At 52.0% G+C, this 27,721-nt stretch overlaps 1 protein-coding gene across 2 annotated transcripts in view; it reads right to left on the bottom strand.

The window, feature by feature from the left end:
* Positions 1–1,898: 1,898 nt before the first annotated feature.
* The window catches only part of JDP2 (Jun dimerization protein 2), a 40,855-nt gene continuing 15,032 nt past the window's right edge, over positions 1,899–27,721 (bottom strand). For both annotated transcript variants that reach the window (XM_060004163.1, XM_060004164.1), the window contains exons 3-4: positions 11,113–11,217; positions 1,899–2,757 (exon numbers count right to left, since the gene is read on the bottom strand). In XM_060004163.1, the coding sequence (XP_059860146.1) occupies positions 2,572–2,757; positions 11,113–11,217 (291 nt within the window). In that variant the 3' untranslated portion in view covers positions 1,899–2,571. The remainder of the gene's footprint in view (positions 2,758–11,112; positions 11,218–27,721) is intronic.

A 27,721-nucleotide genomic window follows, 5' to 3' on the forward strand; every position in this document is an offset into this window, starting at 1 on the left:
CAGCAGGGAGCTGTGGTCCTGATGAGGAAAGGTGGGCCACAGCATAGCACATGCCACTGATTCTGGGAGACAGCCCGTCCTCGGAGGCGAAGGAGGGCTCTGTCCTGGAGGTACAGGCTCGCGGCACCCAGCACAGGACCAGAGGAACCACAGCCAAGGGCAGGCGGTGGTCCTGCAGGAACGTCCACCAGATCACATGAGGGCCTGTAAGTCCCCATCTTCACTTTTCTCAAGGCTTGGTAAATGTCAAAGGATTACAGCCTGAGGGTTCGCCGTGTGCCACCACAGCTGCCAGTGAGCTGACCAGGCACTGCTTCCAAGGCAGGGCTCGGAGGGTGAGGGCTGGGCGTGGCGCACCGAGCGTGTTGGGTAGAGGGGACCTGAGATAAGGCAGTAAGGAACCAAAGGTGTATTAATGACCTGTTCTTGGTTCCTGTCCATCCCAGAAGGAATCGTTCAAGATCTGAGAAGCAACCCAAGCTCACTGCTGTCCTTGACGTGAAGCCTCACCATCAGCAACTAGTTATCCAGCCCCAGTAATGGAGAAGAGAGAACACACAAGTCTAAGGTAGGACAGTAGGGCTCAGTTCCTGGGTCTGCCTGTTTACAGCTGGGTGAGCGTTAATCTTCGTAAGCCTCAGTTTGCACAGCAGTACAATGGGACTAAAACACCTATCCCACCTGCCTCATAGAGCTGGAACATCAGATGAGTAATTGCATGGAAGTGCCCTGTGAACCATCACATGCCACGTAACTGGCAGCTCTTGCCTATGGCACTGAGCTGTTCTTGTTCTTGGTGGTGGGGGGGCAGGTAGTATCCATTCACACCATTTGCTCACATCACTGGTTCACTCCATGACCGTGGCACAGCCTGGAACTCTACCCAGCCCTCCCAGAAACTAGATCTGTAACCATGGCCTCATAGGCCTCCTGTTCTAATCAGGTGAGACATTCCACCACGGGGACAATCACACAGTCAGCTGGCCACAGGTGGAGAAAGTCATGGGCCTTTGGAAGCAGAGTTCAAACGTCAGCTCTGCTCCTCACGAGCTGGGTGATCTTGGATGAGCCACTTACCCTCTCTGAGCCTCAGTTATTTTTAAAATGGAGGTAATGATGCCTATTTTGTGCTGTTGAGAGAAGTGAATGAGACTATATATGCTGGTCACCCAGTAAGTCCTCAACAAGGCAAATTTAAACTCCCTGGGCCTAGAATTCCTCATCTACAAATGGGGACAACGGCTGCTCCCTGATAAGGCCATTGTGAAGATGAACAGAGACAGCGTGTGGAGCACACACAGGATTTAGCTCATGACCGTCAGCTCCATAAGCGCAGGGCCTAGGTTTGTTTTATTCCCCAGGGACTACCCAGCCCCTTGTAGCGTACCTGGCACACACCCAGCTGGCACTCAGGAAACATTTGTTGAGTGAATGAGCAAAGGAAGTACTGCAGATTTAACTTCTCTGAGCCTCGACTTCCTCATCTATAAAATGGGCATGTAAATACTTACCTGGGAGGGCTGTTGTGAAAACCAAGGGCCCACAGCAGATGCTCCAAACATTCTCCGACACCGCACACCGGGAAGTCACGAGGTGTGCCTTGCACCCCATTCCACAGGCAGACACCACAAGAGGCGGCTGGGTAAGTAAGAGTAACGTTTACTGAGCAATACAGGACTGAGTACTATGAAGGGTTTACCAGGATGGAAACGCACCCCACCCCCTCCCCGGACACCCCGCAACACCCAGAGACTACAGTACTTAGGAGTTACACACAACGGCCATAACTGCTGGATATCTGTTCGTAACAGACAAACCATAACATATTTATACTGTATCACATCGAGTGATTATAGAAATCCATATATATATTGCTTGTATAAAATCTTTTTTTTGTAAAAAATATTAAAAAAAAAAAAAAAGAAAGATAAAAAACATGTGCAGTTGAAAGCCCTGCCAGGACAGCCAGTCTGTAAACATTCAGTGAGTATGTGCTTTGGAAGGGCGCCCGCGCCTCGTGCCCGCAGCAAACTCCAGCAGGGCCGGCGAGGGTGCACCCGGCTGCTACTCCCCAGCAAGGCCGCACCGGGCCCCGCATCACGGCCCTCTCCGGCCTCGCATCAGGGTCAGGGGTCAGGGCTGGGGCAGGCAGATGGCAGTGTTACTCAGCTCCATCCTCAGCCGTGTTTGGTTGTAACTCATGGCTTTTCCTGGCTGCTCGGAGGTCCCTGGGGTAGGTGGCCTGGCGGAGAGGCCGGAGAAGTGCCCAAGGCTGCCTGGCTGGGCGTCTCTCCGGCCTGGGTGCCTCTGTCCTGCCTCGTTTGCGCTGGGCCCCAGCAGGACAGCCCCACCCTCAAGTCTACTTTGGTCTCAGCGCTTGGTCCTTCTGGGTTTCGTCAGCCTGCTCTTCCCCTTATGCGGCTGATCTGAGTTTCACAAAAAAGCCCCACTAATTACTGGTTGTGCTGAGCCTTGCTGTAAAGTTTTTCATGCACCAAGGAAGGGCCCTCTGGTGGCCTCCTCCTCCTCTTCCTCCTCTTCCTCCTCTTCCTCCTCCTCCCAAGCCCACGGTCACTTCTTCTCTAGCTGCTCAAGCAGCGGGTTGCCTTCCGACTCGGGCGTCTTGACGCTGTCCGTCCGAACGATACAGGTGGGGCGATGCCGGTTCAGCATCAGAATGAGCTGCTGTCGCTCCTGCTTTAGCTCCTCAATCTGGGTCTTTAGCTCTGCGTTCATGAGTTCCAGCCGCTCGGATTCCTGCATGCAAAACAGACACGTGGCTTTAGGCTCTCACTGGGAACCAGCTCCGGGAAGAGACTCTCCCTCTGGGTAGGCACAGGGCACAGCAGGCTGGCGTTTGCCTGTTTTCTGTCTGCCAGGTTCCCACTAGAGGAAGCACAGAATCTGCTATCGAGTCCCCCGGGGTAACTGACTTTCTTTAGGCCGTGCCTGTCACACCTGTGACACTGGCCTGTGCTGCTAGTGGGATGAACCCAGGTTATATCCTGGGGCCAGCCTGGCTCATGTCCCACCTCTCTTCCCCACTCAATCCACTCCAGCCACAGTGGCTTCCTTGCTGTTGCTCAAATACGCCAAATACTCTCCTGCCTCAGGGCCTTTGCACAAGAAACAAAGGGTGGGACAGGAATGGAGGCCAAGCGTATCCAGAACAGATGCATGGAGGGTCCACGGAGGGGTTAAAGGTGGCCCACGATGGCAGTGCAATGGCAAGGTGCTTTATATATGATAAATGTATGCTGGGGATATATTGGCCTGTAGGGTCCACAGGCCCAGTGTGGTCACGTAATTCCTCCTAAAACATGTGCTTCCTGGTTATTAGTCTATAATGATTTAAACAGCCTCTTCCTTATCCCCTGATATCTAGAACCTCTGCCCACTGGGAGGCAATCAATAGTCATCCTTCTGGATCCAAAATGTGGCTTTAAATAGACCTCAAGTGAGATTTCCAGAGAACTTCCAGCTCAGCTGGAGAGGCTCCAGGGCAAGGAAGCAACGTTGATTTGATTTAGGGGGGTTTACCTGTTCATGATGACAGGTGATGGGCGTACCAATTCAAGGCTCTGGGGGTCAACCCAGGAAAACACAGAGGCACCGGAATGGTATTTCTTGGACTTTGTCTAAAAACTTATGACCAGTTTGGAGGTTGGAATTTACTCAAGGGCCAGCAAAGGTTGACCAGTGATTCTCAACTAGAAGCAATTTTTGCCTCCCAGGAGACATGTGACAATATCTGGAGACATTTTTGGTTGTCACAACTGGGGAGGGTGGGTGCCCTTGGAATCCAGTGGGTAGGGATCAGGGATGATCCTAGATACCCTTCAATGCACAGGACCCCACAACAAGAACTATCAATCCAAAACGTCCACAGTGCCAAGGCCGGGCAACCTGCATCAGACCGAGTGTGGGCTGTGGTTGTGATGGGCTGAACGGCCCCGCCTGGGGGCCCAGCCGGGCAGCCTCCCTCGGGGCTCTCCAGGGCCCCGGGGCTGCTGTCTTCCCCACACCAGCCAGGCTGACTGAGTTGTTCCTTTTGCTCATGTCTGCAGAGGCAGCCCAGTGCTGGGGACTCAGAACTGCTGAGATATATACAGTCCTCATGACCAGACGCTGCGGGAGAACAGCCTCAAAGAAGGAAAAAGTGCTCAGGGGAAAATATTAAAAGCCAGCTAGGGTGTTTTTGGATTCAGCCGGATAAAGCGCGACAGGGAGGCCGGCCTGGTCCATGGTTCTCCAAATTCCGAGAGAAGAGCATCGCTGAGGGCCAGGAGAGACCCCACGTGAAACCATAAGTCTGGGGCAGGTAGGTGCCCATCTTAGCTGCCTGCCCACTGGGTCTACAACCTGGTGACCTTGGGAATGTCTCTGACGGTGCGGTTCCCCCCAGTCAAGGTTTTAGCTCCAACTTCTAAGCCTCTGAGCCTCTTGCCTCCAGGAGTTTCGGTTCAATCCACCCACCCACAAGCGTGTGCCGAGAACCTGCTGTGTACAGTGAATGCTCTAGGGGGTCCAGAGGCCCATGAGCCCCTACACAGATCTTGTGCAGCTTCCCCTCTAAGGGGAAGAAGGATTTCTAGAGCAGGGCAGAGCTTATCATGTGCCCATCAGCCATCCAGGGTCTAGAAGACCATGAGAGAGTGGGCTAAATGGCTGGGTCTGACCTTGGGTTTGAAAAATAGGTTGACGCTGGTTGAACAGAGAAAGTCGGTAGGAGTGGGGGGCATTTCAAGAAGCAAGCCCTGAGTGAACAAGGACGCAGACAGGGGAAAGCTTAAGATGTGTTTAGGAGATAAAAATCCTCCATTGTGACCATAGGTCACTTTAGGATATAGTAGGGTACAAAGCTGGGAAGGTGGATTTATAGCCAGAACCAGAAAAGCTGGTGGGGTTTGGAATCAGAGTCAAGAGTAAGTTTCCTAACTTCCCTGAGCCTCAGTTATCTCGTCGGTAAAATGATGATGATCCTGGGGATTAAATGACTGCACATGGGAAAAGCATTTTGTAAACTGAAGGGTTAGGGAGGCTTAAGGAATTTTTACTTTAAGCCATGAGCAAGGGAATATGAAGACAAGAAGGAGGAGAAGCAGAGGAGGAGGCCGTTTCCAAGAAAACTTGGCAGGTCTTGGAGACTGCCTGCATTTGCAGAATGGGCAGCTCGGAGGAGAGCTGCCCTTGAGCCTGGGCTGGGGGGTATCCAAGGAAGCAGGGAGGTGGGAGTTGCTCTGGAGAGCAGTGGGGAGGGCAAGGAACGAGTTGGGTTGCACAGTGGACGGAAGTTACAATGGACATGCAAGGGGCAGGGTCCAGCAGCCCTGCATATACATCCTTGTCCTTGAAAAGACTGCACGTCAAACCCACCTTACACGTGAACACCTGTATCGCACAAAAAGACCCAGTGGGTATGTGGCGACTTGCTTCCCTGTGCGTGTATCATAGGAATGGCATGATGTTTTGCTGGTTTGAAAATGTATGGGTACCTCATAGACTATCCTGACCCCTGACAGTCTGGCTATCAGACTGTAACTAACTGCTTTTTCATTTTATTTTCTTCTGTTTTATTAGTTGGTGCTATGTATTTATTTAATGTGTAAGTATACGTTGAGCTCAGAGGAATTTTTTTTTAACCATGATTGTAGAAGTGGTTTGTGGTCTTAGAACAGCAATTGCCTGATCTGTTTTCCTAATAAACTCAGGAACGTGGGCTAGGATCTTCGCACCTTAAGTATGAAATGAATAACCCTTCTTGCATTTTTGTTTATCGTTTTGCCTCTGGTAGATATTTACTGCCCTAGAGAAAATGAAACCATTTGTCGTTTCAGAATGGAATTAATGCAAGTGAAGGAGGTTAATGTCTCCTCCACAGTGGTCAGTGAAAGGAGCAGAAAAAACACAGGGTGACGGGGCTTCCCTGGTGACGCAGTGGTTAAGAATCCACCTGCCAATGCAGGGGACACGGGTTTGATCCCTGGTCTGGGAAGATCCCACATGCCACGGAGCAACTAAGCCCGTGCGCCACAACTGCTGAGTCTGTGCTCTAGAGCCTGTGAGCCACGACTACTGAGCCCACGTGCCAAAACTACTGAAGCCCGCGCGCCTAGAGCCCGTGCTCCACAACAAGAGAAGCCACCGCAATGAGAAGCCCGTGCACAGCAACGAAGAGTAGCCACCACTCGCCGCAACTAGAGAAAGTCTGCGTGCAGCAACGAGGACCCAAAGCAGCCGAAAATGAAAATTAATTAATTAAAAAAAAAACCCCACAGGGTGAGGGGCTGGGCATCCTTCTGTGTGCCCTTGGACTAGTCACTTCCCTTCTCCGGACCTCATTTTCCCCCTTAAAATATAATAATTGGCCCAGGGAACTTTAAGCATTAAGATTCTCTGACTCTATTATTTTAAAAAGTTACCCTAATGCACTTAAAATGGGCTCCACTTCCCAACTCTTTCTGTTAAAAAAAAAAAAAAAAAAAAAGCCTGGTGCAGACTTCTGAGCCCAAAAGCCCTGTCTGAGTTAAAATCTTGACTCTGCCACTGGCCAGCTACACTGCTGTGAACAAGATTCCTAAGTCCTGGAGCCTGGGCACCTGAATAGAGTGCTGGGCCACAGAGGAAGCTCTGGGCTCCGGTCCTGACTCGGCCACTGTGTGACGCTGAGCAACTCTCATCCCTCCGAACCTCAGATGCCACTCAGTGGAATGGGGCTGCCTTGCCTCCTCCAGAGTCACCGTGACCATCAGGGAGAGAGTGGCTATGAAGAGCAAGGAACGCTGTGAGGGTGTGAGACTGTGTCACTGATGCCCACACCCAGGGAGCTGTGTCGGGCACAGCGGGGTTACAGAGGCCGGCTGTACAGCTGTGGGGAGCCAAGGGGCTGCTGCTCCCGAATGCAGGCAGCGGAGGTGGCCTGGGGCCTGCAGGGCGTGGATCTGACCCCCACAAAGGCCTGCCTCCTTCAGGGATGTGGCTGGTCCTGGCAGGTGAACTCTGAGAGGCTACAGGAATCTCCCAGGGTGGCTCTGAGTGTCCAGGGGCCAAGGATGGGAGGGTAACTTTTTACATTATACGTCTATGTGTGTATGCGTATGTATGTGTGTGTGTGTGTGTGTGTGTGTGTGTGTGTGTGTGCGCGTGCGCACATACACATACATATACCTTTGTACCTCCGAGCCTTGTAAATATGTGACGTGTTAAAAATAAATCACAGAAACGCAAATCAAATCTACAGCGAGGTATCACCTCACACCAGTCAGAACGGCCATCATCAAAAAAGCTACAAACAGGGCTTCCCTGGTGGCACAGTGGTTGAGAGTCCGCCTGCCGATGCAGGGGACACGGATTCGTGCCCCGGTCCGGGAAGATCCCACATGCCGCGGAGCGGCTGGGCCCGTGAGCCATGGCCGCTGAGCCTATGTGTCTGGAGCCTGTGCTCTGCAACAGTGAAAGGCCCGCGTACCACACACACACAAAAAAGCTACAAACAATAAATGCTGGAGAGGGTGTGGAGAAAAGGGAACCCTCTTGCACTGTTGGTGGGAATGTAAATTGATACAGCCACTATGGAGAACGGTACGGAGGTTCCTTAAAAAACTAAAAATAGAACTACCATACGACCCAGCAATCCCACTATTGGGCATATACCCTGAGAAAACCGTAATTCAAAAAGAGTCATGTACCACTATGTTCATTGCAGCTCTATTTACAATAGCCAGGACATGGAAGCAACCTAAGTGTCCATCAACAGATGAATGGATAAAGAAGATGTGGCACATATATACAATGGAATATTACTCAGCCATAAAAAGAAACGAAACTGAGTTATTTGTAGTGAGGTAGATGGACCTAGAGTCGGTCATACAGAGTGAAGTAAGTCAGAAAGAGAAAAACAAATACCGTATGCTAACACATGTATATGGAATCTAAGAAAAAAAAAAAAGGTCATGAAGAACCTAGGGGTGAGATGGGAATAAAGACACAGACCTACTAGAGAATGGACTTGAGGATATGGGGAGGGGGAAGGGTAAGCTGTGACGAAGTGAGAGAGTGGCATGGACATATATACACTACCAAACGTAAAATAGATAGCTAGTGGGAAGCAGCCGCATAGCACAGGGAGATCAGCTCCATGCTTTGTGTCCACCTAGAGGGGTGGGATAGGGAGGGTGGGAGGGAGAGGCAAGGGGGAGGGGATATGGGGATATATGTATACGTATAGCTGATTCACTTTGTTGTACAGCAGAAACTAATACAACATTGGAAGGCAGTTATACTCCAATAAAGATGTTAAATAAATAAACAAACTAATTACTTAATTACAAGAGAATCCCCCATGTCTTTGGGTACTGACTGTGCACACAGCCATCTGCCTTCACGCCCTAAACCTCACACCCGGCCTCTGCTTCCAAGGCCAGAGGGGAGGAGGAGGTGGGCGTGGGGATGAGGGGGGCTGGACTTGAGCCCCGACAGACTTCCCGAAACCTCCATCCTCGAGGCCTGCACTTCTCTTGGTCCGCCGCTGCCTGCTCCTCTCGCCAGGATAGCACCATCGCCACATAACCGGTCTTCCCACTCTACTCTCAGCTCCCCATTCCGTGCCCCACGCTGCAGCCACAGCGACAGGGTGTATCTCTCTCCTCCTGAAACGCTCCCATGGCTCTCCATGACCAACACACTTCATCGTCCTAACAGGGACACGTGAGAGAGTGAAAGAATGTACCATTAATAATCAGGCCCGGCCGGCAGGCACCAACCGGGACCGCCCCAGACAGCCCAGCACAGGGATTGCCCGACAGGTGAAGGCTCTGGGGCCCTATTCTCTCCATGGGCTGTACACTCCAGCTACACTGGTATTTTTTTCACTCCCTTCACCACATCCTTAAACAACACCTCTTGCCTCTGGCCTTTGCTTTGGCTTTGGTGGTGACTGACCCCTCCAGCCCTGTCCTTCCACGCGTTGCCTCCCGCTCCTGTCTTATGTCTCAATCAGCAGTCTTTCCGCAGCCTAGACTCAGACAGGGCCCCTCCGTCTGTGCTCACAGCCCGCCGCGCTTGCCCAACCTAACGCTCAGCACATATCCCATCCCTGTCGCCTGCCTGCCACCCCACTGCAGCCATGGCCTGAGGGCCCACTGTGTGGCGGGCACTCACTCAAGTGCTAAGGATGGACAGATGGGTCAGCGAACAGCTGGGTGAGTCCCGGCTCCACCGCACACTAGCAGTGTGACCGCAGGCAAGTAACCTGACCCTCTGCGCTACGGGTCCGTGTCTAAAATGGGGATCATCAATGTCTAGCTCAGTGGAATGTTGTAAGATTAAACGAGATACGGGAAATGCCTGGCACACAGTAGGTGCTCAGCCGGTGTTACTGGAATGTGCGGAGCAGCTCGTCCCGCTCACTTGGCGCTGACCATTCGCTGCACTAGTGTGTTACTGGTGTGCGTTCACTTGGCCCTTCTTGCCTGCTGGCTGGCTGACAGGCCCTTGAAGGCGGGGATGGGATGTGAGATTCTCTGTTCCCTGCTATGCCTCGCCCAACTCCACAGGCACTCAGGGCTAGAAATGAGGGGTGTGACACTCCATCTATGTTAAAGGCCTATGTGAGACCCATGCCTTAGAATTTTCTTGAAAACTTCCCGCCTGGTGTTGGTCCACCATCTCTTCCAAGGGGCTCCCAGCTCCAGGAGTCTAACTCCGCCTCCACTGACCTTTCCCCTGCCCTAGATGCTCACAGCCGGAGGTGTACACACTGCCCCACGGTGTTGACACCCATGATCTCAGATTTGCTCTCTGCTTGTTGCAAGCATGAGAAGAGACTCACAGATCCCCCGTATCAGAGAAAACCCAGTCCAGCCCGGCCTTGTCTCTCCAGATCCCACAGGAGGGACCACGACTGGTCCTTCCTGTGTGTCCCCAGCGCACCTAGCACAGGGCTGGGCACTCAGTACATGCTTAAAACTACTTGTCCACAAATCAACGAACGAGCAAAAGAATGAATGAACAAAGGAATGAACAAACCCACGAATGAATGAATGAGAGCCAGCAGGGCAGAGTGCTGAGGATGGACGCTCTGAAGTTAGCCTCAGGTCGAATCTCAGTTCTACTGCTTAGTTGCTGAGGGACCCGGGCAAGTTACTTAACTCCCCGTGCCTTCCTTAGTGTCCCCGTGTGCAGACAGAAAATAATGCAGCCCCCTACCTCATACAGTTATTATGCCAATAAAATGAGCTCATATGTACACTGCGCTTTGCACAGGGCCCCACTTTACACGTTAGCAACTAGTGTTAGCGGTTGCACGCTGTAGAAGGGAGCCTGACCTGTGATGTTATTATTCTATGGTGTTACTATTGTTATTTAGAAATCAACAAGGGATTGGGGGTGGGGAGGCTGGAGACCACCGGCTTGGACTAATTAGCTTTCTGGTCATGTCCCTTCACAGCCATCTACCGTTTTTCAGGAGCAGGGAAGGCCCATTTGGCACATTCCAAATGAAAGGGCAGGGATGTGCTCCGAGGGCCATGAGGCAAGGCGGCCCTCCACTGGCCTTGGCACGCAGAGCTGACCTCTGGTCCCAGAGGCAACAGCCGAGAGCTCGGGGGTCAGCTTCGGTGGGGCTGAGGCCAGGCAGATGGGAGGCAGAGCCAGAAGAGCCTCCTGCACGTGAGGGAGGAACTTTTCTCTGCCCCATCGCTACGCCCACTGCCCACGTGCAGGGAGCTCTCACTGACTTCATCTGCACCCGCGCCAGACAACTCTGGCAGCCCTCAGCGCACCGGCATGGGTAGTGCCAGTCCTGGGCCCTCTGGGTCCATTAGCATCGCGGGTCTGACCTCAGTTAGAGGCGGGGAACTTGGCTCCTCCCACCTTCTATGGCGGTCCAGGGATCTGGGTGGGCAGAACGGCTGCTGGCTGCCCCTGGGCGTCTTGGCTCAGGGAGGGGGCATCGGAGAGAAGGCAGGGAAGGCAGAGGGGTCGAGGCCAGTTGGGCAGATGCCAGAGAGTACACATTGATTCTGCAGGCATTCGATGGCATCTCCTGGTCTATAAGCACACTAGCCACTAAAGGACAAGGCCGGGGTCCCCCCTGGCCACTGCCCTGCTCACCCGCTGCAGAAATTCCGTCCGTTCCTTCTTCTTGTTCCGGCATCGGGCGGCCGCGACTTTGTTCTTCTCCCGACGCCTTTTCCTTCGCTCTTCTTCCTCGTCTAGCTGTGAGGGCAAAGAGCCACGGATGAGACATTGAGGCAAGCCTGGCGTACAGCTTCCCTCCTTACGCTCAGACCGGCAGATGGACAACCGAACCCACACCTCGCCGTGAGTGAGCCGCACTGCCGGCCCGCTGGCCTCTTGGCGGGTGGGACGGCAGCGTTTCCCAGCCGGCCCGAGGATGCTCTCGGAGTAGGTGGGCATCCCTGGGAGCAGTCAGTGCCCCAGGAGGGCAGGGCCACCTGGGTTCTGCCAGCGTTCAGGAGGCCCAGAGCCTGGCGCTCTCCTCACACAGAGGTGACACCCCATGGGCGGTGGCAGTCTGTTCTCTTGCCTGGCCCAAGCCCTCTGGGCATTATTTGCCAGGTCAGTGGCTCCCTGGCACTTGCAAAACACCTTGGGCACGAGTGTTGATTTCACCTTCTGCCCCCACTGTCACCTCCCTGAGGGAGGTATTCTGTCCTCTCTCTCGGTCCTTCCAAACCCTCAGATCTATCTCCTGGTGATGGAAAACTCTCCCCAGCCCCCTCACCTGGGTTCATCCTTCTCTCTGCCTCTGCATGTTCTTCCCCCAGGACATCCACTTGCATCCCAGGATCCCATGGGCTCCTTAAAGTGCCCTGCTTGGGACACAGACAGAGGGGCCTTTGGAGTCTCCAGGCTTGCTTCTCCCAGAGACACACTAGGAAATTTACCACGCATGAAACAGGGCCCGTAGAATGGGAAGGAGAAGGCTCGCTGCCCACCAACACAGACTTTCAAAGCTGCAGTTATTGTTGTTTCATTAATAATAATAACAAGAGCTGCCATTTGTTGCCTACTTTGCTAAGGGCTTTAAACACAGGTCATGTAAACCTTACAGTCTGATGAGGAAGGGACTGTGACTGCCCCATCTCACAGATGGTGAGACTGAGGCTCACCAGCGCTACAGTGAGGAAACGGTAGAGTCAGGCTTCCAACTCAAGATTTCTCTGACTTCAGCCTTCCTGCTCTTGACCACAGCCCCAGCCCATTAGGATCACTTTGACGTGATGTCTCTCACTGTCCATTACCCACCAGGAGAATCTGGAGGATACACAGGACCAGCCGGTCTGGGAACGGCCTAGAGTCCGAGGCCGCTGGAGAAGGGTTGGGTTGCCAACTCTCTCACTTCTGGAGCCAGTTGCGGGTGCTTCTGGCAGCCTGAGGCCTGGAATAAGGTCTCAGCCGAAAGGGCTTCAGGCCAGGAAAATAAACAGCCTCTCTGCCTACACTCCCGGCATGCTCTAGGAGCTCAAGACCGAGGGCCTGGGCTGGAGACAGCACCCACGGCCCTCAGCACAGGCCCTGGCAGGGCAGCCCCTTCTCCTTCTCCACCACCTTGGAGCTTCTCCCTGACCCTCTCCCGCCCTGCCTGGGAGGCCGGCTGGAGAGGCGCCTTGTCAACACGGCCGCACCCAAGCACCTCCCAGCCCCTTGGCCTCCTTTGAAACAGAACCAGAAGTGACAGCTCCTCTGGCTGACCCGCATCTGGGGAAATAGAAACCCGGACAAAGTTGATTCCACCCAACCTCTACCTCACCCCCAACAAGGCCGAGGTAACCGTGACGACAGGCAGAGGGAAGGAACTGGAGGAAGTGGCTGGCAGTGCAATCTCCCCTCGGCCGAGAGGGTTTGCCCACAAACTGCCAAGGTGATGTGTGCAACCTGGGCCCTGCCAGGCTCACAGGGTTCTGGGGTTCTGGCAGAGCTGCCGTTTCCTAGGAGACACAACCTCTGTCCTCCACCTCCCCACCCCACCCCTGCGCAGGGCCTCATCCTACATAAAGCTGGAAGCCAACGGAAGCTGCGCTAGCAGCAGACGCGAAGAGGCTCAACGCTGGAAGTTTAAGAGAACAACTGGGCCAGGATGACACCTAGATGGGGGGCTGCTCCACCCTGCCTCCGCAGCCACATCAATTCCTCCTGCCATTCCTCTCGACTCCAAACGTCTCACCCTTCTCCAAGCCAGCCAGGCCCTCCTGAGATGACCTTCCTTTCCTATTTGTAAACTCTTACAACCCTCAAGAGCAAATGCCACCTCCTCCAGGAAGGCTCCTTTGACTCCCCAGATAGAATTAACTGCTTTTTCTATGCTGCTACAGCACTTTGAGTTCCCCCGCTGTAAGAGTCTCTGTCATACCCCTTGGTAATTCTCTGCTTATGTAGTAGCGGCCTTCCCTGCTAATCTGGAGAATGGGGGACCTGGGTATCCCCAGCACCTGGCATAGAACATGGCACTGAGTAGGGGCACAGCAAATGTTAGTCAAATGAATGAATGGAATAAAAAATTCAAGAGAAACACGCCACAGGCTTGGATTCTATAATTATAAAAGTGATTTATTGCCTACATTTGCATCTGCATAACCTTTTCTCCAGTGCTTATAAGGAGCTGTCTCTGCTAGGGATGGCCTCTTCTCTCCGTCTGCAGGAGGCCAGCAAATCTTGGGGATTGGGTGCTGCCATCCCCAGAAGCACATTGGTCAAAGATGGGTGTCAAGATTCAGGGTGCAGGGACTTCCCTGGTGGCACAGTGTTTAAGAACCCACCTGCCAATGCAGGGGACACGGGTTCCAGCCCTGGTCCGGGAAGATCCCACATGCCGCGGAGCAACTAAGCCCGTGCACCACAACTGCTGAGCCTGCGCTCTAGGGCCCACGAGCCACAACTACGGAGCCCGTGTGCCACAACTACTGAAGCCCGCGCACCTAGAGCCTGTGCTCCGCAACAAAGAGAAGCCACTGTGATGAGAAGCCCGCGCACCGCAAGGAAGAGTAGCCCCCGCTCGCCACAACTAGAGAAAGCCTGAGCGCAGCAACGAAGACCCAACGCAGCCAAATAAGAAAAAAAAAAAAAATTCAGGGTGCAGGCCACCGATGGCTGTGGTGCGTGGGGTGCACAAATCCCAAGCAGGCCCTGGAAGGATCCAGGCTGTGCACTTAAGCCTAAAGCCCCCAGCACCACAGCACCACTGGCTTCCACGTCCATCCCTGGGCCTTTCCTGTACCCATGCCTTGGCTAATATCTCCCAATAAAGCAAGAAATGGCCCCAAAACCCCATCGTCACACTTTCCCCTTTGAAACTGTGCTGCCTCTCCCCCAAATCCTCCTTCTGCTATTTAAGAGCCTCCCGCAGGGCACACAGAAAACGGATGCTGAGGTCCTGCTGGAAATAAGACAGATGTTGGGCAGTGCCCTTGGCCTTCTCCATCCCCACGGGCTCACTCTGGCTCCTTTCGCTGGGCCTGCATGGTCTGCGTCCTCTGACTGGAGCTGCCTGGACCGGCGCAGCCCTCCCCCAGGCCTTTGCTCATCCCTGGAGTTGAGGCTGCTGCCTTCTCCTTGCTGCTCCCCGGATTCTCTGAAGCATTTGGTCCCGCGTGGGTGAGAGACAGCAGAGTGTTTTCACCACCCACAGCTCAGACATCTAAAACCGGAACCCCAAATGGGAGATATGACTTTTTCTGCAGATACAGAGGGAAGATCCAGCATGTCTGAGGAAGAGGCAGCTTGGGGCTCAAGACATTTAAAAACCATGAGATGGGGGCAGGGGTGGAGTAAGCATATCATTCCCTCTTCTCAAACTGGATCCTGGCTCTGTTTATCCCCAATTCCCAGGAAGGCCCAAGGACAAAGCTGTCTGTGTTCTGGCAGTGAGGGGGGCCCCTGCACCACCCTTCACATGGGAGGGACAGACCTGGGGATCCGCGGCCAAGGGTGCCCTCCTGTTGAGCAGTCCCTCCTCAGACAGCCTGTTCCCAAGCCCCTGGCATCCAGGTGACTGGATGAGGTGTGAGCGGGTGACCCGAGCTGGGCTGTATTCACCAACTAGAAATTTGAAACTGAACTGCTGGACTGGGAGGCATACAGGCTAGACAACCAATTTCAACCCGGAGAAGCAGAAAGATCAGGCTGCTGATGTGTGGAGGTGAGCAGAGACCAGGCGGTAAGAGAGAAACCAACGCTCAGCTATAGGAGGGAGTCGGACAAAGAGAGGGAACAGGTGACAGAGAGAGAAGCAGGGCCTGGATAGGGCGTGGTGAGCGAGGTAGCCAGGGCACCCATTTCAGGAGGCACTCACTCTGGGGCTTGTGCCAGGGCAGGGTCAGCACCTGAGGGTGGGTGCCTCCTTAAATGCCATGCCCTGGGCATCTGGCTTGCCTCACCCTGTCTAGACCCCGAGAGATGGAGGGAGCTCCAGAGAGAGAAAGGTAAAGACAGAGACAGAGAGGAGAGACAGAGGAACACAGAGAGACAAAGGTGGGTGGAGAGAGACAGAGGGAACAAGGCAGACACAGAGAGAGAAACACAGGGATATGGCCACAGGCCGATGGTACACACAGAGGGATAGACAGAAGCTCTCTTGGTCCTTCTGATTCCACCCCGGAGAGGCCTGACTATGCTTCATCTCTGTGGGGTCTGTGATGGGTACACCTGAACCTACCCTGGAAATGCCTCCTTTGGCCTGAAGGGAGCTGGAGAAGGCTTCTGCCTCTTGCCACTGAAAGATGCCTGGGACACCAGGGTCCCACCCTTGTGAAGTCAGGTGATGCAGAAGGTGGTCCCCAGTAATCCAGGGGAGAAGGCCTACCCAGGAGCAATGCTTCTAGAACAGCTGGGAAGGTGGCAGAACCTGGATGCAGAAGAGCCCTTGAACAAACAGAGGCGGGTCACCTCAGCAGGTAGAAAATCTCGGGTATCAGGGCTCCCAGGGGGTTAAATGGCCTCAGTAAACCAATCAGGACAGGCCTATTATCTTCCTCACTTTCACAGATGAGGAAACTAAAGATATCAAGGCTGTCCAGAAGGTCAGTGACAGCTTTGAATCCAGGCCTTTTGGCCCCAGGGCCTGAGCGTCTTCTGCTCTTGGAAGGGCAGGTGGCCTAGGTAACAAGCCCCCACCCTTTCAGCTCCACCCTGATGATGGGACCCTAAAGCAGCAGCAGAAGCGTCTGACTCTGAGCACGATGACCATTTTGTTTTTTCCTACCTGGGTATGTTTAAACAAAAAATAGTTTTTGCACAGTTAACATTAAATGTGTAACGCTGAAAGCAGGAGGGGGGCCTCCCCTCACCCCGGTCATGTTTCTCAGGCCCCGTCTGCCAGCCACGTGGCTCTCACACGGTGGCAACAGTCACCCAGATGTGATTCTGAATTCTGACATTTCATAAGCATTTCCAAATATGTATCTTGCGAGACCCACAAAAAGACAGGATGAGAAAGAGCAATGACACTTTTTAACCCCAGGCGCTGCAAATACAGAAACTCTCACATGGACAAAGCAATAGAGAACAGAGCAATAGAGCAGGTGACAAGCAGAAATAGAGAGCGGGGAGAAAACCAAACCAAACCCCCGGCACTAAGCAGAGCAGTGAAGGTCTGAGAGGCTCATTCAGACCAAGAACTGTCTCACGGGCAGAGAGAAGTAGGCTTATCTGAGACTCAGGGCAGCAGGGTCCTCAGCATGAACTTTGGGGTCTAAGAGGCCTGGGTCGCCCTCAGCAGCTCTGCTGTGTGCTCCTGGGCAAGTCACTCCGCCTCTCTGAGCCTCCGTCCCTCACTTGTACAAGGAAGGCACTTGCACAGGGTCGTCATGGGGACTCAGTTCCAGCCCAGAGCCGGGGACCCAGGAAGGGCTCTGAAAACGCCAGCTTCCCTGCCTGGCTTCCCAGGTGAGGCCAGGGCTGCCCGGGGCCCACCCAGCCTCCCGCACAGGCAGAATCCGGCATAAAAGGAGACCTGGGGGTGGGGGGGCGGGTGCAGAGTGGAGGTGCTTCAGGGCACGCGAGCTGTCAGTGGGCAGGCCTGGAGTGACTGCCCTGCTGCCTCCAAATCTAGCCCTGGCCACGCCCACTGAGGGCCCTCCCCCCTGCATGGAGGAGCCACATTTCAACACCAGGGACCCAGGAGCACCCTGGGAAGTAAACACCCAGATACCAAACATACCAGACATTCTCCCACATAAGCACGGCTGCCGGGAGCCAGGGGCTGCAGAACCTCCCCACCCCCTGCCTCCACCACCCTACCCTTCAGACATCAACAAAGCGGGCCAGTCCAGGGGCAAGACCTCGGCCAGGCCGGCCAGGCTGGGCCCACAGTCCCCTCTGCCTCCCGCCACCCCTGCAGGGAGGAATGAGGAAATGCCAGGGGCCCTTGTCCAGCACCCTTGCTGACCCCCTGCAGCCCGCATGGCACAGGCCCTCTCCCCAGTATCTCTCCTGGGGCTGAGCCGTCAGAGACTCCACCCTCCTCTCTGTCCCATCTTCTCCAGCCAGGCCCTCTCACTCCGAACGGCCAAGGTATGGACCTCAGCTATGAAATACCGGACAGTTTTAGTAAACAGTGGGCCAGGCTGCAAGAAAATTCAGGACAAACGGTCAGTCAAAGGGCTGGCGTTGCAAACTCAAGCCACCCCCAGGAGCCAAGCAGGTCAAGGTTACTGAGGGAGGACGGCTGGATGAGGGTCTGGCCCCCAGAGGGGACACCCCCCACTCGCCCCAGGGCAGAGAGGGCTCAGTGTGGCCAAATCCTCCAAGTTTTCAAGTCTAGCTGAAAATGTGAGCTTGTGGGTAAAATCTCCCCATTTTTAAGGTTGGCAACGAATTCCATTTTGAAAAGAACGCTGCAGGAGCCAAGCAAAACACATCTGTGGGCTGCCCCGGCCGTGGGCTACTAATGTATGATCCCTGGCCAGAGACAGACCCCGGCGGGGTTGGTCACCAGACACCCGGTTCCAGTCACCGCGCTGCCCCCTCTCTCTGACCTTGGGTCAATCAGCCCACCTCCCGTCCCGTGGCGCATCTTTAATAAACACAAAGGCTCCCACTTCCCCTAACCTTCAAACACTTCTACGGGGTGGGTGCTAGGGGCCTCATTTTACAGGTGAGGAACCAAGGCAAAGTGTCTGCCCAAGGCCACCAAGCTGGGGAAAAACAGGGATTCGGTTCCCATACAACACACTGCCTTCCAACACTGGGCCGGACCAAGAGCTCCCCAAACCCCAGCCAGCTCTGACTCCCTGGGGTTTCATTCGTGTGACCCTCAGGGGTCACGAGTGCAGCACTGGCTTTACTGAGGGGAGAGGGAGGGCCGTGTGGGAAGGGGACTCTTGGCAACACTGAGGCCAAGATGATGAAACCAAGGCCCAGGGGAGGGAGAGCTCGCTCCAAGGCTCACGCTGGAGGGCAGGGCCTGGGTCCTCACAAAGTCCAAGGGACACTGAGGGTCAGTCCCTGGGCCTCCTGGCTCCACCGACTGTGCATCACACCCTCTTTCTGGAATTCTCTCCGCCCTGGACGCTCAACACTGACCTTGTGTGGTCTCCTGCTTCTCTGACTCTCCTTTCCTGTCTCTTGCCCGGGACCCTCTATACATGCTGCCTCCGGATCACCATTTCCATCTACTCGTGTGGTTTCAGCCACCACCTCTTCTCAAATGCCAAACAAATCTTTATTTTCAGACCAAAAGCTCCACTGCCAGCTGGACATTCAATCCGGATGTCCCTCAGCCCCTCAAAGTCTTTATCCTCAATTGGTGGCTTCACCTCTATTCTCCACCCCACCTGGCACCACTGCCGAGTCATTCAAGGAGGCAGAAACTCAGGCCTCGCCCCTCACCTGTCCCTCTCCTTATCTCCAGTTTTGACCAGACAGGCCATCCAATTCTACATCCTAAACCTTCCTCAGATTTGCTCCCCACTCTCTATCTCCCCTGCCACTTTCCAGGCTCTCTCTCTTCTCGCTGTCTCTGTCTCTGTCTCTCCACTTCTGTCTCTCTCTCCTGCAACACCTCCTAGGAGGCCTCCTGACCCTGCACAACGATCCTCTATCCCAGCCATTGGAGGGAACTTTCTAAAATGCAAATATGATCCAGTTATTGGCCTTCAGGGGCCTCCTCAATACCCTCAGGATAAAGCCCAAGCTCCTAATGTACCCAGCAAGGCTCCCCGTGACTGGGCCCCACCTGCCGTGGTCTCACCTCCTATCTATTCCTACCCTACACGCCATGTTCCTGCAACCTGGAGCCTCTGTTATACCTCACACTGCCCTGGCCTCATGCCTTTGCCTCTGTTGTCCCCTTGGCTTACTCTCACGCTGTACCTTCAGCTCAAGCATCACCTCCTACAGGAAGTCCTCCCTGATTCTCATCACCTCCAAGTTGGGGAGGTGTCCCTCTGCTCTGGGCTCTCATAGAACCTTGAGTTTATCCTGGCCTCTACTGTGCTATATACTAGCCTCAGTTTCTGCCCCCACTGAACTGGGAGTTCCATGAGGGCAAAGTCCATGTCTTGTTGACTTTCTGTGTGCCCAGCATCTTGTAGAGTTTATGGCCATCAGTAGCACTCAATAAATGTTTGCTTAAGGGAGGCCCGATCCACAGAGCTGGTGACCTGGACAAGAAGCCAGGACTCCTGACTCCCAGTCCAGTGCCCTTTTCAACTGCTCCCAATGCCAGGCTGTAATCCAACACTTTCACCTATGAACAAACCCACACATCTGGACGCCCCGTTCACTCAAAGCTCCAGCCCAGCCAACCACCAGGTGAAGGCTCTGAACAAGAGCTGGCAGAGGCAATGGCTCCACCTGCCGAGACGATGCACTCGGCTCTCCCAGCTGGGGGCACGAGCAGGTGGAGAAGCGATGGCTCGGTGCGCTGGGCCTCTGCAGGAAAGCGTGGGGAGCAGCAGGGCTGAAAAGTAACTCCATCCTGAGGTTCTGGAACTAAGAAGACCTAGAGATCCTTGATTCCTGCTGCATCCACAGGCCTGGGAACTCTAGTTCAGGGAAGGAGAGTGAGTCTGCCCAGGTCTCTGGATCAGACAGCAGTGAGACCAACCAGAACACCACTGCTTTCTGGAAAGAAGCAGGGAACACCTCCTTTACAAACTGAAAGCCTGCCCCCACTCTGGTTGCATTAGAGCCATGGGGGATCCATCCAAACTGACCTGAGTGCTCACATCTCAGCAAGAGGAAGCAACTCTGGACCTTGGCCTTCCCAACCCCCACCCTTACGCCCGTGGTCCTCAGAAAATCCTCCTCCTGGATTAAGAGAACCCATAAAACAATAGGCTGCCCAAGGTTTGGGCCTGGTTTATATGCACAGAGTAGGAAAGGGCCATTCTCTCAGAAAGCAGTGGAGAACAGCCCATTTCCACTGCTAAGAAAAGGCAGCATTGTGTTTGGAACAAAGCCTGAAAAAGCCGGCTGGGCAGGGTGGCAGCCATCTGTGGACCGCCCTGCTAAGCGGAGAGCAAACACTGTTACTGCAAAAGTGAGGGGGAGGCGAGGAGACAGGAAAAATCACCTTGGCTCCGGCAGAAACGTAACATTGAAGAGAAAAGGGACAATGGCTGCCAGGATATCCTTCTGTGGACAAGAGCTATCTGAAGAATGATGGCTCTTTTTTGTTGAAATACGTCTATTACAGGCCCGTTTCATATTTATGGTTTAGGGAGGTTTGGTTTCCCACTAGGCAATCAATCAATTTTCTTGCCCAATTGACACTCACTTCAAAAAGATGAGAAAAGGAGAGAAATAGTGGCCCCCACAAGATTCTCCCCACCCCCAAAAGACTGGTAAGAAGCAGAATTATATCTGGCAGGGAAAAATCCATTTTCTTCTCAAAAAGAGTTAACCATACAGTTGAAACTGGGTCTTTAACGACAGCAACAACAAGAAGCAGTGTAGCATGCCTTGATTACACCAGGGCAAAAACAAAAAAAAAACAAAACACCAATAACAACCACAAAAAGTAGAGACAAGAGCTCCTGCAAAATGACTGTCTACAATTAAATGAAAATGCAGTTGTTGCAAAGAATGTTTATGAAGAGGGCTGTTCTGAAAGTCCCAAGCCGGCCAAAGCAGAAGAACATTTCAAGTGTCATCATCCTATTAAAGCCTTGGAAGTCATTTGTCTTTCATCATGAAGGTGAAAAACAAGGTCCTTGGCTTAATTATTCTCCACCAACGCGGTTCTGTTTAATCTGTACGCAGAGTGTGCAGCTGAAATACAGATTTCGGCCAATTTCCTTCAGGCACGAGGCACAGACAACAAATCGCTAAGCAGAATGGCGAACTCTACTTCAAGGGAACAGAACGCCAGCTGATAAGAATCCCACTCAGATGACAATGGTCAAAGGAACGCACGACCAGAGGTGCCTGGCCTGGAGGATGGAGGGGTGATTTTCACCATGCGTGACTTATGCAATGAAATGGATGCAGCTAAAGTTCATAGAGGGGGGAAGGAGGGGTTTCACAGCACCCAGACAGATGAGGGGGGCAGAGAGCAGCCCCCTGCCCCAGTTTTCAGACCAGAGCTGCTGAGACTCTGGGCCAGATTCAGCAAACGAAGGTTCCTTTGGCATCCGAACAGTTTATCCGATTCTCCCTCTTCTAAAACAATAAAGGAGCTGGCCTATCGACTAGCTCGGCTGCTTAATTAATTGGAAAGTCCCTTTGGGTGTGAATGCTGGCAGCAGGAGCATCTCAAGACCTGGAAATAACTGGTTTGGAAATGCTAAGGTGTTTGCAGACTCAGAGAGCAACCCTGCCTAACACAGATTCAGGTACCACATGATGGCATGCGGGTTGCTCCAGGAAGCTTGAGATAGGTTTGGAGAAAAATGTGGCTTTAGACCCTAGTAGCCATTCTCAGAGAGAATCATTGCCAGTCAGAGCTGGAAGGGACGCTGAGTTCTGAGAGCATCAGAACCCACTGGAGGGCTTATGACATCACACATTTGGGGGGCTCTACCCTCTAGAGAGTCTGCTTTAGTAGGTTTAGGGTGAGACTCAAGAGTCTGTGCTCCTCACATGTTCCCAGATGCCAGCTGGTCTGTGCACCCGACTTTGAATAGGGCTGATGTAAACCAGTGGACTTCAGATCGGTTTCAGCAGAAGTCTCTTCTCCAAAGGATACTGTAATATACTAAATAGATAAAGGTGGCATTTTATTAAGGGGCTCAAATTGTATCATATGCTTATTAGAGTCATTCAGTGAGAACATTAGGATGTGGTTGATGCCGAATCTTTAACTCAGAGGTTATGAGGGACAGTTGCAGGTTTCTGACAGCTTCAAGATCCAGATTATTCCTGTCTTATGTTTTCCCTGCACACACAGATCAGTAGTTACAAACGGTGTTTTTGTGTATATATGTGTATACATATATACACACACACACACATATGTAAATAATTTTTTTTCAGTTTGCCTTGCACTTTCAGGATGCTCATCAGTAAAGAGAAGTAGCAGAAAGAGCTCTGTTCTGAAATCTATGCAAAACAGATTAACCTGGCACCAGACGTCACCTTGGCAGTGCTCTCCAAAGTGTTAGATTTGATAACTAATAGGTATGAGCATGGGTGTGGATCTTGCTTTTTCTAAAAAACAGATTAGATAAAATTATGCCTTAAAAATGAGACCCTGGAGGCTTCCCTGGTGGTGCAGTGGTTAAGAATCCACCTGCCAGTGCAGGGGACATGGGTTTGAGCCCTAGTCCGGGAAGGATCCCACATGCCGCGGAACAACTAAGCCTGTGCGTCACAACTACTGAGCCTGCTCTCTAGAGCCTGTGAGCCCCAACTACTGAGCCCATGTGCCACAACTACTGAAGCCCACGCGCCTACAGCCCGTGCTCCACAACAAGAGACGCCATCGCAATGAGAAGCCTGCGCACCACAACGAAGAGTAGCCCCCACTCGCCGCAACTAGAGAAAGTCCGCACGCAGCAACAAAGACCAAACGCAGCCAAAAATAAAATAAATAAAATAAAATAAATTTAAAAAATGAGACCATGGCAAGTTACTTAATCTCTCTGAGCCCTGGTTCCCTAACAACTAATGGTACTGAAAGCACCTACCTCACAAGGCTTTTGAACAGATCAAAGGAGATAATCTCTACAAAAGCAGTTGTCAAACCATAAAGTGCACTGCTCATGTGATCCTTCCGTCCTGAAGGCAAACGTCCTCACTCCTTCAAAGACCTGGGCTGGTTTATAAGGTACCACGGGTCTCAGCCAATGGCTACAGATTAGAACCACCAGCCCGCCCCACCCAGACCAACTGAACCAGAATCTCTGGGCTGAATGTCAGTATTTTTTAAACACTCTCCAGGGGATGCTAATGAGTAACCAAGATTATTCCATATTTCCTCCCGAGCTCCACACAAAACCCTGCCAGGCTGCTCCCATTGCTTCTGGACGGCCACTAGCAACAAAAGAGAAAGAGAGAAAAAATGTCCCTAACCAGACCCTGACTTTTTCACTGCTGTTGGCCTAAAAGGGGGGCTTTAATCACCACAGCTACTAATTCTGGAGCACCGATACATGCTGGGTGATTTACATACGTTATCACTTTTAATCCTCCCTGTACCTGGGTGAGCTAGATATGATTCTTGCCCATTTTTACAATAGCTTTATTGAGATAAAATTCACACATACTGTACAATTCACCCACTAAAACTATACAAATTCAACAGCTTTAAGTATATTCACAAAGTTGTGCGACCATCACCACGATCAATTCTAGAGCATTTTCATCACCCCCCCCAAAGAAACTCCATACCCTTTAGCCATCACCCCTGACTCCTCCCATCTCCCCCAGCCCTGGGCACCAGGAAACTGGTTCTCCTTCTTGTCTCTATAGATTTGCCTATTCTGGACATTTCATATCAATGGAATCATACAATATGTGGTCTTTTGTGACTGGCTTCTTTCTTTTTTTTTGGCTGCGTTGGGTCTTCGTTGCTGCATGCAGGCTTTCTCTAGTTGTGGCGAGCAGGGGCTACTCTTCGTTGCGGTGCGCAGGCTTCTCATCGCGGTGGCTTCTCTTGTTGCGGAGCACGGGCTCTAGGCGTGCGGGCTTCAGCAGTTGTGGCGTGTGAGCTCAGCAGCTGTGGGTCGTGGGCTCTAGAGCACAGGCTCAGCAGTTGTGGCGCAGGGGCTTGGCTGCTCCGTGGCATGTGGGGTCTTCCCGGACCAGGGCTTGAACCCATGTCCCCTGAATTGGCAGGTGGATTCTTAACCACTGCGCCACCAGGGAAGTCCCATGACTGGCTTCTTTGACTTCATGTTTTCAAGGTTCACCATGTTGTAGCACGTACTTTATTCCCTTTTATGGCCAAATGATATTCCATTGTATGGATATAGCACGTTTTATTTATCCATTCATCAACTGAGGGACATTTGGGTTGTTTCCACTTTTGAGATATTATGAACATTCCTGAACAACTTTCTGTGTGGACATATGTTTTAATTTCTCTTGGTCATATATACCTAGGAGTGGAATTGCTGGGTCATATGGTAACGCTATGTTTAGCCTTCTGAGGAACTGCCCGATTGTTTTCCATAGTGTCTGCACCATTTTACATTCCCAACAGCAGTCTATGAGGATTACAACTTCTTTACATCCTTTACTGATACTTGTTATTATCTGTCCTTTTTGTTATAGCCATCCTAGTGGATGTGAAGTGGTATCTCACCGTGGTTTTGATTTGCATTTCTTTTATAGCTAATGACGTTGAGCATCTTTTTATGTGCTTATACTTCTTTGGAGAAACGTGCATTGAGATACTCTGCCCACTTTTTAATTGGGCTATTTGTCTTTTTATTAGAGTTGTAATAGTTCTTTATATATTCTAGATACAAGTCCTTTATCAGATCTATAATTTGAGAAAATTCTCATTCTGGGGATTGTCTTTTCACTTTTTGTCCTTTGAAGCACAACAGTTTTTAATTTTGAGGATGCCCAATTTATTTTTTGTTGCTTGTGCTTTTGGTGTCATATCTGATCCAAGGTCACAAATATTTGTGGCTTTTTCTTCCAAGAATTTTGTGGTTTTAGCTCTTACAGTAGGTCTTTGATCCAACTTGAGCTAATTTTTGTATATGTTTGGAGTTAGGGAGGAAGCTGAAGCTCAAATGTCTAGTAACCTCCAGAGCCAGACTGTTCCGATCAGCAGTCCTGCCTGGCTACATGGCTTCCAAAGAGCCCCGGTTCTGTACTGGTGGTGGCTCGTGGTAGAGGCAGGGAGGAGGGCCACGGAAGCAAGCCGTGGAGGAGCTTGTCACCCAAGACAGGCACAGGCAGTGTACTCAGTAAAGGGGGACCCTGCGGCCAAAAAGCAGAGCACAGTCAACGAGCCCCACAGAGGGCAGGACATGTGCGGGCTCACGGGGTCGCTAAACCCAGAGGTGACCCATCGACCTCACTCCAGGGATCTCTGCAGCCTACCCGAATCTGCCCCAGTGTCCTTCTAGGTCTCCGAGCTCCAAGCTCAAGTGAAGTTGTCTTATGTCTTTTGGGCACAGTTGAAGGGAAAGAGATTTGGCTGGCTCCAGAGTTGTTCGGCCAGAGAAGGACCCGGGAGCGGACTCAGTTTCCCAACTCTGAGTCCATGTTACCAGTGGGTCTGGGGACACCAACGTAAGATGACCAGCATTGATAGAAGAGGCCACTTCATAGGGCTGCTAAAAAAACTAAGGATTCATGAGAATTCTTAACACCACAGGAAACAAGATAAGGGGTCACACAGGGCAGCTTAGTGGAAATCACAGGGCTGAAGGGCCTTTTCATTCACAGTTGGTGATGGTAACTACAACTGTGGCTGCATGTAAACTATCAGTACATAAACAGAAACAGGAAGGTCCGCCTGCCTCCCTGAAACCCAGGTCACGGGCACAAGACATTGGAAAGACAAGTGCTGTCAGAATTTGTAGCGTGATTCACTGCAAGTGGACTCAGTCCCTAGTAGAGGTGATCTACAGGTGTAATGCACTGTAGTCGAGGTTATCTTCACACACAGTAAACTTCACAATGAAATTCTATGAGCATCAGTTTCCCCCTTTTGCAAATGAGGAAACTGTGCTCAAAAAAGACCAGCTGACTTGTCCAAGGCCATACAGAGAGTGGGAGATGGAGCTGGATTTTGAACCCAGAAGCTTGAATCCAAGCCTAGAGCTCTTCCCAGGCCCAAGAAGCAGCCCGTCTGGTTAGAAAGCCAGGACGGTGCCCCACTCCCACGACACCTGGACACCTCCAAACACTCAGGCCACCCACCACATCCAAGGGCAAAATACCTCAAGCAAATGAAAGCCCAAGGAACAGTTTTTGAATCAATTATAAAAACTAACTTGCCTGGGCTTCCATGGTGGCGCAGTGGTTGGGAGTCCGCCTGCCGATGCAGGGGACATGGGTTCCTGCCCCGGTCCGGGAAGATCCCACGTGCCACGGAGCAGCTGGGCCCGTGAGCCATGGCCGCTGAGCCTGCGCGTCCGGAGCCTGTGCTCCGCAACGGGAGAGGCCGCAACAGTGAGAGGCCCGCGTACCGCAAAAAAAAAAAACCACTAACTTGCCTGATCCACACATATGAAAAGTAATCACAATCATGTCTTACATTTGTTGTGTATCTTATTAAGTGCCAGGCATACGTAAAGCCCTTCTTTACCTGCATTAGTTCACTTAATTATCACAGCAGCACTAGAAGGTAGGTGCTATCATTATCCCCATCTTAAAACAGAGATGTAAGAAGGCAGCATGGGACTCCTTGAACTTTTCAGAAGTGTCTGGTTTCTGCTAAGAACATACAGATCCAGCCATGTCCCTACGACCACCTCTCCAAGGAACCCAGTGCTAGGACAACAGCGGGTGTGACCAACCTGTGATGTTAAATAAGAGATTTGGAACCCTCGTGAATGCTCAGGGTATGGTATCAAATAAGACTCAATACCACAGGGACCAGAGTTAAACACACGCATGGTTGCCTTTAGCTATCACTCGTTTGCCCTCAAATTACATGATTAAAGATAAAAAAAAAAAAGCTAACAGCTTTGGAAAATGTGCTAACAAAGTGACGGAACTAAAGTGGAAATTTAGGATTTCAAAGATGAGTTGGGAGACTCTATTCCAAGAAGGGACAGATTGGATCTCTCTGCCAAGCAAGTATGAGACAGAAAAAGCGTCTGAGTCAGAGGGAAGAAGGCCAATGCTATTCCAAAGAGCCACAAATTAAAAACCAATTATGCAAGGCTTGCTAAAAAAATGTCAGTGGGCTGCCTTTATGTTTTAAATCACTAAAAACATAAGCATGCTTATGCCAACATTTACCCAGCACATCAGCTGGTTTGGGGAAACTTTATGCTCAGGCTAAACATGGATGAACATTTTGGTCTTTTTGGTGAGCAAACTCCTAGGGTGAGCACACCTTCCAAGACCACACTGTAGTTCATGGATTCGAAGTCCCACTTCTTCCAAAGGCGAAAGCCTTCTAAATGTTCTCTAGGGCCCCTGGAGAAGTTGGGAGATGGCCAATGTGAAATCCACGAACAGCTAAGTCTCCTCTCCTGTTCTCAAGAGGAGAGGAGAAGGATCTTGTCGCTACATGCAGGATGTGCTGGAGAGACAGAATCCACGATGGAATGCACACACTGATTCCTCAAGGGGACATCCTCAGAAGCCTCCCTGATAGGGATCAGAAGAGAACAAGAAGTACAAA

Source organism: Delphinus delphis, chromosome 2, assembly GCF_949987515.2.
Source record: "Delphinus delphis chromosome 2, mDelDel1.2, whole genome shotgun sequence".
Taxonomy (NCBI): Eukaryota; Metazoa; Chordata; class Mammalia; order Artiodactyla; family Delphinidae; genus Delphinus; species Delphinus delphis.